A 12,346-nucleotide genomic window follows, 5' to 3' on the forward strand; every position below is an offset into this window, starting at 1 on the left:
AGTAGGAATACCAGACTCAGCAAAATAAGGAGCTTAGCTCAAGACACAAAATAATATAGAATTGCATAAAAAAAAGAAGAAATCCATCCAAGCCAACAATGGTCTTTTTCATAAAAGTGCTGCCCCCTCATGGTACTATTAAAGACATCTTCTTCCAGCCTAGAAGACCAATCTTGCCTAATGCTGTACCTCCTATGCTCCTATTCATATCTTCCATACTTTAACAAGAAAGCCTATTTATGCTACCTAAATAGGAACTCAAAGTTTCATGGCCTTTTAGCTTGGACTTTCTCAGAGCATTTATCCAGTTAGGTTTAAATTGGGTGCTTAGAAGTCACAATGTTAGAGTTAGAAGAGGTGTTCGAAATCATGGAGTCCAACTCTCTCATCTGTCAGATGTGGACACACAGAAACTTATCCATGGTCATAGAATAAGTTAATGGCAGAGATAGTTGCAGCATCAAGGTCTTTTTTTCCATTGTGCCAGAGAGTCCAGTGCTTTCCCCTATAACGGATGGCTTTTCCATTTGGGGGAAAAAAAATGCAATGACTAAACTTCTAAGAGATATCTCAAAAGAAAGACTGTGATGATGCCTCCTCCTTCTTCTCTAACTCCCTCAGCCTCACTTAGCCCCAACTCAAATCTCTTACTGCTGTGAAGTTGAATTTTCCTTTGTTTGCTCATTCTGGAACTTTCTTAGTGGAGAATAGCCCTTACTCATGGCTTGGGAAAGTCAAGTATTCAACTTCCCTTTACTATTTTGGGCAACATTTTTAAAGTCCTTCACAAGACATCTGTGTTGATGTCATGATGACCTGCCAGGAAGAATTGGGAGGGTGAATGGTTCAATGATGTTAATGTATTTAATGTCGTTTATTGATCCTGTTGAACAAATGGTAACTGTAATTAATTAATTGAAAGTAATTAAAGTAAGCAATTTTCTGATACGGGACACCAAATCAACATTGTTTATGACCTGGGTTAAATTCAGAGTAGTCCTTTCTAAAAAGTCCTAATGATTCCTTGGGTTAAAAAATTGTGGGACTAAAAGGGATTCCTCCAAAATGTATGAATCCAACAGCTACTATTCCTTTTGCACTAAAGATTGCTAGTGAAGTTCAGCTCTATGTCCATAGATACCACCAGTGCTATTGGCAGTTGTAGCCTATGGGTATGGAGAAAGAAGGGAGAAACCACGTGTCAAAGAGCCTTGAGATCCTAGTCTTTTTTTTTTTTTTTTGCAAAGGCTGCCTTTCCTTTATCTCATCCATTTTCCTACCTCCTGGTAAGCCTTAACTCAATCTCACTAGTCAAACTTGCTTTGTAGAAGGAGAGACTCTACAACCTCTTTTCAAGATCTCTTCTGCCAGTTTTTTCCTTCTAAAACCTAGCCTTTTCATTTTTAGTCAAAAAAAAATGTTGAAAGGGAAGGTTAGGAGAAATTGAGAAAAGATCTAAGGAATCAGGTTAGACAAGCAAGATAGTTACCTGGATTATTTTCCATATGTCTGATATTTCCTTCAATATATGGTCCCATGAAACTTGACATGAGAACAAATGATAAAGATGCCAACAGAGCAAAAGCATTTTTTTTTATCAATGTACAATATAGTCCTCCCTGGCAATGCTTTTCATTGCCTTGGTCTTACCTCTGTAAGAGCTGAAGGGATTTTCTTTTGTTTCTTGAAGGCTGAGGGATTAATGCTATGGAAGACAGAAGAGAAAGCACCACTGGAAAACCTAGATGATGACATAGGGAAGCTCATGCTGACTGGCCGCTCTATAATCAAAAAAGGAGGAAAAACAAGTTAACTGAGAAATATGGCTCAATGATAGAAAGGAACAGGGCAGTTAGGCTGGGGAAAGCAGGGCTTTGACTTTTTCTAATGTTGTTGATCAGTTATTAAATTGTTAATTAAGTTGACCGCATGACTCCCTGGACCATATTGTCCAGAGAATATTCTTGACAAAGATATTGAAATGGTTTGCCATTTCCTTCTCCAGAGCCACACAGCTAATAAGTGTCTGAGACTGGACTCAGGTCTTCTTGACACCAAGCCCAGTGCTTTACCACTAAGCCCTCTAGCTACCCCTTTCCCATTACAAGTGACCCACAAGGAATTCTTCCCAATGTTTCCTTTGGCTTTTGACTTGGTTTCATGTTTATCACTTCTCTTACCCTTCAGCAATCCTGGGATATCCCCTCCTCTTTTCTTCAGTTCTGCATAGCAGCCATCACAGACTTTGGCCAGCCGGTCCTTGAGGTACTTTAGAGGATACTTATTTCTTGAACAGTTTCGACAAACAATCTGCAACAGCACAAGACATGAGACGAATGTCATCACAAAGCTTTAACGCCTTAGAGATCAGGGATTCTTAACTTGGCGTCCGTGAATATTTTTAACATATTTTGATAACTATTTCAATACATTTGGTTCCCTTTGTAGTCCTCTGTATCTTATTTTATGCATTTAAGAATATTATTCTGAGAAGCGGTCCATAGCCTTCGTCAGATGCCCAAAGGGCTCTAGGATCTCTTATCTGAATAGCACAATTTAATTTAATATATGAGGAAACTATTGCATAGAAATATAGAGAAAAACGTTACTTTTTCACAGTCAAGTAAGTAGTAAATGCTCCAGACCAAGGAATTAGAACAGGTCTGTGGACTTTAAGTCTTTCTCTTTCTATTTCTGTACTTAAATCTATATCATAGAAACCTCATCTTGTTGACTCATGGTTATAGGCTGGGAAAGGAATAATGGCCTACCCCCTCTCTGCCAATTCATGTCTTTCCCCCTCTAAAATGATTCTTTCTAAGTCCCCCTTATGAAAACCTTCCTCTCCAACCACAAAGAAGCTTTCTGACCTCCAGGATAGAGAGGGTTTCCTTTAGGGCTTCCCTGACTCAGAGTGGGTCTCCCTTACAAATACTCCAGTTAGCTCCCTCCATCTCAGACAAGTTATGGACTCTTGTCTTCTTATTCTGGTGGAAAGATTAAGCCTAGAAACTGACCAACCTACCTTTCCACAAGCATGACAGTGATGGCGTCTCAAGGTGAGGGAGAAGTCACAGCCACAATTCATGCACATCATTACATGGGACACAGGCACCAGGGTAGGGGGCCTTTCACCCAGGCAGATGCCTAGCCTCTCTCGGATCTATAGCAAGGAATAAAGAGGGGAAAAGATGCTCTATTTTCAGGTCCAGGGTTCCTTATTTCTTCCTCCCATTCTTTTCCTTCCTCACCCTTCCTCCAAAATATCTAGATCTCAAAGAATCTTTGCCTTTTGCTTACTGCTGAGCTGGTAGATCTGGAAATCCCTCCCAACTAAAATCAGGCTTCCTGGATCTTTCCCCTATAAGGCCCAAGCATTTCCTTCTAAAGGGTAGCTAAACCAGACAAAACTCTGGGTCCTACCTAAAGCCCTCATTTTCTTTACTAACTAACTGTAGCTGGAATAGAGGAATAAACATGGTACTGAGAGTTAGAAGACCTGCTCTAGTCCTGACTGCTTGGCTGGAACACTCCTTTCTCTGGAGCTGCCTCCTCTGTAAAATGAAGGAGATAATCAGATGAGCCATTTTAAGATCCTCTGCTCCAAGCCCAAGAAAGGCAAATAGCTACAGTCTCCCCAGATCCTATTCTTAAGGGGGAAGGGGCATATCTTATAGTGCCTTGGAGGTGCCACTGGGTAGGAGGGAAATAAAAGTGCTGCTGCTTCTTTCCTCCAGTCCCTAGTGATGGGCAGTAATAAAGACTATGGATGACTAGGGCATCAGCATTATCAACTATGGGGGGACAGGGTCTGGCTCTGAAGCAACAACAGCCAACTCAACCAATATTTGTTTATTCAAGCAAGTGTACTGATAGGCACTGGGGATACCAAGGCAAAAGGGAACCAGCTTCTCTCCCCAAAAAACTTTTTTGTGAAACACCTACATACCAGTGAGGAAAGTGAATGCCAACACCAGAGAAATGTGAACTCTGCGAATTATCCTTGCAGGTATGGCAGGATAGTGATAGGATATTATCCGGGGACCTACACTGTTTAGAATCAGTCTTTGAAACTATAACAGACTCTAGAAATGTTTTCATCCATCCTATTCATTTTAGAGAGGAAGAAACTGAGTGGAAAAGTAATTTACTCGAGGTCCCACAGAGAATGGCAGAGTGGGCACCCAAGGGCAGGTCCTGCAACTCTCCAGTGCTTCCTAATTATCTTTCTAAGGATGATCCTGCCAAGAAGATGGCACAGTGTGCCATCCTGATCTTCTGCCCTGAGGCCCGCATCCTCTTCTGTCCTTAGGCTCCCTGCTCACCTCCACGCTGTTATGGAAGGCCGCTAGGGTGTGCATTTGGTAGCCCTCAGGCAAAGTTCGGATGAGGCAGCTGTACCATTCATCCCTCTCTGAGCAGGAGCTGTAGACAAAAAGCAAGGGGGAAAAGAGGAGCTGTCAGTTCCGGTGGCTACAGCTGTGTTCCTGAGGCCCAGCCAGGGCTCCAAGCAGAATCTGACTTCCTCTTGCCCTGTGATCCTGAGTGAGTCACCTCTAAGGAAGTGAATTTTTTTTTTTAAACAAAGGTGGAGTACTTGGCTGCTTTCATCATGAGATTCAAGGGGCACTGGGCAGCCCTCTGACTCCAAAACAATTCTCATGACTGTCTTGGTACCTAAAATGTCACCATTTAAGCTTCATTTGTAGGGTATCGTTGCATTTATAACTGGATGGGACCTTAGAGGTAATTTAGTTCAGCAATATCATTTTACAGGTGAGAAAACAAAGGCTCAGGGGAATAATTTGGCATCATGATTCTTTTGGGTCCTGGATAAATCTTCCAGGACCTTCAAGGAAATTACCGCTTCTGACTTTGCAAAGGAAAATACCACAAGCCATTTTGAGGTAACATCTTAATAGGGATGAGCCTCATGAGAGCATCAGCTCCCATGGATTCAATTATCATCTCTATGCTGATGATTCTCAGATCTATTTATCCAGCGCTAACCTCCAGAATCGCATTTCTAATGGCCTCTTAGCTATCTTAAAGATGGCCCATAAATATGTTAAACTCAACGTGTCCAAAATTGAACTCATTAATCTTTCCCCCTAAGGTCTCTCCTCTTCTCAGTTTCCCTGTTTCTGTTGAGAATACCACCATCTTTGAAACCAGATGTCAATCTCATCTACTCTCTATCAACCCCTCCCCTGGCTCTCCCCCTATCTATAATTTATTACCAAGTCTTATTGATTCTACATTTGAAACATCTCTCATAAATGCACCCTTCTTTCATCTGACACAAATGCAGACCTTCATCACTTCAGGTCTGGATTATTGCAATAGCCTTCAGGTTGGTTTCTCTTTCCATGCCAGTCCATCCTTCACTTAGCCTTTGAATTGATTTTTCTAAAGCTTGGGTTTGACTGTGCTGTTCTTGTTTTATATATTCCAATGGTTCCCTGTTATCTTCAGGATAAAACAGAAGATCCCATGTTTTGTTTAAAGCCCTCGATAACTTGGTCCTCTCCTACCATTTTGGTCTTCTTCTATCTTACTCTGTGGTGCAGTGACACACATTTCCTTACTGTTTCTCAAATGAGACATTACATCTTGAAATGTCTCAAATTTCCAAACTGACTATCTTCCAAGCCAAGAATTATCTCCTTTTCCAACTCTACTTCATAGCCTCTCTGATTTCCATCCAAATCCAGCTAAATAAAAATTTGCCTTTTACAAGAAGCCTTTCCTGATCCCTTCTGCCCTTTTTAAACCCTTACTTTATGTCTTAGAATCTAGAGTAATTATTGGTTCCAAGGCAGAAGAGCAGTAAGGGCTACGCAATGGGGGTTAAGTGACTTTCTCAGGGACACACTGCTAAGAAGTATCTGAGATCAGATTTGAACCCAGAATCTCTTACCTCCAGGCCTGGCACTCTATCCACTGAGTCTAGCTGCCTCTTGATTCTCCTTTCAGGCTAATACCTTTACCTGTTGATTTTCTCTAGTTTATCCTGTATATATTTTGTTTTTACACAACTGTTTGCATATTGGTCTCCCTATTATGCTGTGAACTCTTTGAAAACTCCTTTGCCTTTCTTCATAGCCCCAGTGATAATCAGAGTATCTGGAATATAGTAGTCACTTAATAAATGCTTGTTGACTGACTAAATATCAGGAAAAAGCCACAGGGAGGAGAGGGGAAGAAGAGGAAGAGGAGAGAATTGTTGATGGGGTGGTAGGAAGGTTCTAAAAGTAAACTCCCTTCTGACTTCACAGTTTTCATATTTGGACTCCCCAAAATGTGTCTTACATCACTACAGGTTTTGGAAATCATCTGTCCCTGCATCTAACCTCTCTGGGAAGGTGGCTCAGTTCAAGATGGTGCTAGTCTGGGGGAAGCATCATGAAAGGCTAGAGGACTTTCTTTGTCCACTAGATGGCGATCTCTCCCTGTTTCATAAGGCAATGGCTGCTCTGATTTTCAACTGCTAAGAGCCTACCTAACCTATGGACTCCCACCTTCATCTACTCAGCAGCTGGGGGGCCATTGAGGCCCCTCAAAGTGGAACTTTGGCTTGAGAGAATCTAAACTGAGTTGGAAGATTTTGTAGTTGTTAGAACTATTTTTTAAAACTAGTTAATAAAGAATGGTTTTTCTCCAGGGCTTCAGAATTTTTGGAAATGTTTACATTTCCTAGAACTTTTTACTCTCCCATACCTTGCAGACAGCATCAGGCAGGTCTCAGCTGACTCTATCTTCAGTGCATACGGGACTTTTTCCATCACAGGGCGGCTGACCTGGAAAACCAAAAGTCCACTGTAAAGGCTGGAGGTGGAGGATAATCCAGTGTCCTCACCCTCTTGGCTGGGTGTTCATCCTCAGGGGCCACCAGGAGGGTTAAGACTTTTAAACTCAGTTACATTGTTAGTTTCAGGGTCCTGGTCCTGGTTCTTCCATCAATAAGCCATGACATTGGATAAATCCTCTGACCTCTTTTGGGCACATTTTCCCATCTATAAAAGACAAGAACTAATCTTGATAATCTCCAAGGTCCCTGGAAGAAATTTCCAAGGTCATCTAGTCTAGACATCTTGGTTTACAAGTTTTGTGTTTAGGTTGGCCATTTGGTGGGGAAAAAGGAAAATGGTTTTGATGATGACAACTCTCTTTCCCCTCTCTTTCGAAAAGTCATCTGTGGTCACCTGTGTCATTTTGACTGTCCCTCCCCTCAGACTTGGGCAAAATTTATCTGTAGGTCCTACCACTTTGGGGCCTTCTGGTTCAAGCTTCACTGAGTCTACTTTTCCTAGGAGTGTCCAATACTGGAACCAACTCTTAACTCCCTGAAAATCCTCCACAAGGAAGGAAACTCCCACCTAAGGAAGTTGCCTTAGTCCACTCCAGTACAAGTTTAGAAATTCCCAAGGAAGAAAAACCCACTGTGCCTGCAACCCATATTCAGTCCCACTGGGGACCCTACACCTTCCTATAATCTTCCTTCAGTACAGCTCAACTGTGACCCCATAGAGGGGGCCTTTTTTGATCTCCCAATTACATGCATTTTCTCCTTTATGAAATTACTTAGTATTATTTTGAGCTTTATATTTGTTTCTTTGTGTACATGTTGTATCCCTCATCCTGGCTTTCCAGTAGAATATAGGCTCCATGAGGGCAGGAATTCCTTTATGTTTTTGTCTCCCTTTCTCCCTCGTCCTTCTCTCCTTTTCCCTCTATTTCTATGACCTTTCTTCCTTTCTTCCTTCCCGTCTCCCTCCCTCCCTCCCTCCCTCCCTCCCTCCCTTCCTCCCTCCCTCCCTTCCTTCCTTCCTTCCTTCCTTCCTTCCTTCCTTCCTTCCTTCCTTCCTTCCTTCCTTCCTTCCTTCCTGTCTCCCTCCCTTCTTCTCTTCCTGTCTCCCTCCCTCCCTCCCTCCCTCCCTCCCTCCCTCCCTTCCTTCCTTCCTTCCTTCCTTCCTTCCTTCCTTCCTTCCTTCCTTCCTTCCTTCCTTCCTTCCTTCCTTCCTTCCTTCCTTCCTTCCTTCCTTCCTATCTCCCTCCCTCCTTCCCTTTATCTTTCTTTCTTTTTTTTTCCCTTTCTTATCTTGGACTCTTAGCACAATACCTTGAACATAGTAGACACTTAATAGATGTTAACTGAATTGAATTGAACTAACACTAAATTATTTCCTCATTCCAGTCATCCTATTTGTTACCTAGATTTAGTTACCTTTCCTTGAATATTCTTAGTTCCAAGATTCCCACCACAATACTACCACTGGCTTTCATCACTTCATACTGCGGAGATACTGCCTGCCAGCTGACTATCCCCCTTCAGTCATTCTGGATTAATCTTCCCAGAACACTGTTTACATCATATAATTCTCCTGTTCAAGACCTTAAATGCATGAAGGATAAAGTTCAGTCCTCAGTCTGGCATTCAAGGCTCTCCATAATCTACCTTTCCAGATTTATTTCATATTGTTTTAGCCAGATCTGTCTCCTTCCACTTTTCTTCCATCACTCTCTGCTCATTCTTACTTCCACAGTACTACTTGCACTTAGAATGTCTACTATCCTCTCCTTCACTTATGCGAATATTCCCCATTTTCCAAGACCCAGAAGAGCAGTATCATACCATCCAGGATAGTGATAGCCCACACTAACCACTCCATTTTCTAAACTTAGGGAACAATGATGATGATAGCATGTATGTAACAATTTTAGGTTTGCAAAGCACTCATTTGATCCTCACAACAATGTTAGGAGATAGGTGCTTTTATTATCTCCATCTTACAGAAGAGGAAACTGAGGTAGACAGAGTCACACAGCTAGTTAAATATCTGAGACTGTCCTCATACTCCACTAATTCAACAATCACCTATTAAGCACCTGGTAAATGCAAGGTGATGGGGAAACAAGGCAAAATGAAAAACATCCCCAAGGAGACTTCAAGAGGCTTACATTCTATTGGGGGGGGGAATACGATTTGTTAGCAGATAGAGAGAGGGGTATTATGTGTATATTTCAAGCGAAGAGGACCAGGAAAGCCTACCCATAGTATGTTATATATGAGCTAGTCCTTGAAGGTAGAAGTTCAGAATTCCAAGGTACGAAGGGAGGGCATTCCAGGAATGGGGTCATAGAGAAGCAAAAATGTGGAGGCAGGAAATGAAACATGGATTTAAGGCACTACAAATAGGATAATTTGCCTGTATTGTACAATAAGCCTGGACAGACAGGATAAGACCAGACTTTGAAGGTCTTTAAAGTAGTCAAATATAAGATCCCCTAGGATGTCTTATCTTTGTGCCTTACTGTTGGGGCCAAATCTTGTCTTCACATTAGACTGGAAGCTCCTTAAGGGCAAGTGCCACATCTCCTCCTGGTATCTCTTCCGGGTGTCTAGTCGGACAAATCTTAATAAATACTCTTGAAATGAATTCAATTTACCCTCATGCTGGATACAGTCAGTGTGTTCTTCAGCCGGTATTTACCATCCTTCTGGGGGAATGTGTAAAGGAGGACGTCACTCATCTACAGAATGAGAAAAAACATCAATAGTTTTCTTTCCATAGAACTCCACAGCCTTGCAACTTGCTGAGGGAAAAGAGGTATTAGAGAAATGAGTCTTGCTGTTTCCCTAGAATGAGTCCAGAAGATGTCAGCCCATAGCCTGTTTTCATAGGTCAAAGACACGGAGACTGAGAGCTCCAAAGGGCCCATTTTAAAAGGTCTTGTATGCAGGGCACTGGGGAAACATCCCCAAGAGCCTTCAAGGAAATAGACACAGACATAGAAACAGACACAAGGGGATTGTCCAAACTTTCATAAATAGTAGATGTCTTAGGGGGGATTTGAACCCCCAAGATTCCAAGTGCAGTCCTATATTATTTCATGTTGCAAGAGAGAGGGAAGTACCAGAAGATTCTATTTAGGGGAGTTGAATTTCTTGGGATTTGATCCAGTTTAATAAAACACTGTCACCCAGAACCTTTCCTTTTAAAAACAGTTAATTGCTTGCATCAGAAGGTGGCAGAATCTGATTATCATTTCAGTCAGTGCCCACTGGTAATACTGAAACTGGACTTAGAGGCTATAGTATGGCAGAAGAAAAATGGTCTCATAATAGGAGTGTGTATTTTAAGCTTCAAGGGACCTTAGAGTCATTTAAGTTCAACCCCATCCTTTTACAGGTGAGGCAACTGAGGCCTAGAGAGTTAAGTAACTTGACTAAGCTGGGATTTGAACTCATGTTCTCTGACTTGAAATCTAGGAAAATTGAAGTCTAAGAGACTTCAATTCCAAACCTGGATCTGCCATTAATTTTCCATGGCAAGCTACTCTTCCTTCTTAAGATTTGGTCCAGTTTAAGGAGGCCCTGTCACCTCAGAGCCCTTCCTTCTAAAAACAGTTAATTGCTTCTATTAGAAGGTGGAGGAATCTGTTTGTCAGTTCAGGTGGTCCTCCAGACCTCAGTTTCCTTTTCTGTACTATGAGGAGTTTGGACTAGGTGATCTCTAAGCCTCCTTCCATCTCTCATATCCCATGTCTATGAGTGTGGGGTATTTGCCCATGTTCAGTTCTTCAGAGTTCCCAATTCAGTTGGAAAAACCAGCTGCCCTGGACTGATGGACAGTTTCTAAGCTGTCAAGAGAGAAAGGAAAGGCAGAGAAGCTGGCTGCCATCAGCTGCTTCCCAGAATGCCCTGCTGAGCTAAAAGCTGATTTTTTAATTTATCAAGAATGGGCATATTTTCATCTCTCTCCCTCCCATTTTTTTTAACCTGCCCCCAGCGCGCAGCGCTACCATGGCAACTGCGATTAGCATCCCAGGATTTTATTAAATGTTCAGTGTGGCTTTGTTTGCTAATTGCCAGTTGAGAGGTGCTTTTTCCTTTCCTCTTTTCTCTGAACCACACACAAAGGGGAAAATTAACCTCTAATCTCCAGCAGCTGAGGGCACGTCCTGTGACTCGGTGGTCAGAGAAAGAAGAGGAATATTTTGCGGATTCCCACAATAACAAGACACCATTGAGGAGCCCCGCCTGCCACTCTGGGTCCATCCTCCCGTTTCTGATGAAGGGCCCGAGGTGCTCTCCTCCGACAGGATCCCTGCACCCTGGGCCACAACTCATCCTGGACCTTCCCAGGGTCCTGGGTCTCTCTTGACCACTTGGGAGTGTTGAATTTTGAATTTTTCCAACTGGAGCATTAAACAGAAGAAAAAAACCAAGTTTTCTTAAATAGCATTTCTATCCCATTGTGTCAGAGCTGGCAGGGACCTTGGGGATGAGCTAGTCCAATCCGATCCCGTTAGAGAAGGGAGGAAGCTGAGGCGCAGAGAGTAGAAACATAAAGGAAAGAGCACTGGGATGGGAGACAGAAAGACTTTTCTTTGAATTCTGATCCTGCTCCTTATGCCAAGACCTTAGGCACATCATTTCCTAGCTCTGGGTCCATTTCCTCCTTTGTCAAAGGGAGGGGGTTGGAATAGATGGCCCCTAAGGGCCTTTTTAGCTCTAAATTCTCTGACCTATTTTCTTTTTAAGTCCTTACTTTCTGTCCTAGTAACAACTCTGGGACAGAAGGACAAGGGCTAGGCAATTGGGATTAAGTGACTTGCCCAGGGTCACACAGCTAGGAAGTGTCTGAGATCAAATTTGAACCCAGGTCCTCTCGACTCCAGGTCTGGCACTTGATCCACTGAGCTTCCCAGCTGCCCCAGCTGTGCCCTAGTATCATCCTGGAAGTGAAATGATTCGCTTAGTCATGAAGCTAGTTGTTATTGTTGTAGAGACAGGCCAAAAGATTCCAACCTGGGTCCAACTTTCAGATCCATTTAATTAAATTCAATATACATTTATTTTGCCCTGCACTTTTAAAGAAAGGAGCACTAGCTTTGGAATCAGATGGGGCAGCTAGGTGTCTGGGCCTGAAGTCATAAAAGACCAGAGTTCAAATCCAGCCTCTGATGCTAATTGTATGAATTTGGCAAATCACTTAACTTCTCTTTGCCTCAGTTTCCTCAACTGCAAAATATAGATAATGATAGCACCTATTTCCCAGAGGTGTTGTGAGGATTAAAAGAGATAATATTTGCAAATTACATAACACAATCCCTGGCACATAGTTAGCACTTGATAAATGTTGTTTTCTTCCTTCTTTCAAGATACAACAGAGATAGCCAGGGGACACAGTGGATAGAGTTCTAGGCCTGGAGTCAGGAAGTCCTGGGTTCAAATTTAATCTCAAACACCTCCTAGTTGTGTGACTCTGGGCAAATCACTTAACCCCCATTGCCTAGCCATCGCTTCTTTTCTATTTAGGGATTGATCCTCAGAGAATTG

General features: G+C 42.5%; 1 protein-coding gene across 2 annotated transcripts in view; it reads right to left on the minus strand.

Annotated features, from left to right (window-relative positions):
* The window catches only part of FGD5 (FYVE, RhoGEF and PH domain containing 5), a 201,035-nt gene that overhangs the window by 12,436 nt on the left and 176,253 nt on the right, over nt 1-12,346 (minus strand). For both annotated transcript variants that reach the window (XM_007500268.2, XM_007500267.2), the window contains exons 13-18: nt 9,451-9,534; nt 6,721-6,800; nt 4,326-4,425; nt 3,026-3,163; nt 2,181-2,310; nt 1,651-1,781 (exon numbers count right to left, since the gene is read on the minus strand). In XM_007500268.2, coding sequence (XP_007500330.2) covers nt 1,651-1,781; nt 2,181-2,310; nt 3,026-3,163; nt 4,326-4,425; nt 6,721-6,800; nt 9,451-9,534 — 663 coding nt within the window. The remainder of the gene's footprint in view (nt 1-1,650; nt 1,782-2,180; nt 2,311-3,025; nt 3,164-4,325; nt 4,426-6,720; nt 6,801-9,450; nt 9,535-12,346) is intronic.

Source organism: Monodelphis domestica, chromosome 7, assembly GCF_027887165.1.
Source record: "Monodelphis domestica isolate mMonDom1 chromosome 7, mMonDom1.pri, whole genome shotgun sequence".
NCBI classification, from domain to species: Eukaryota; Metazoa; Chordata; class Mammalia; order Didelphimorphia; family Didelphidae; genus Monodelphis; species Monodelphis domestica.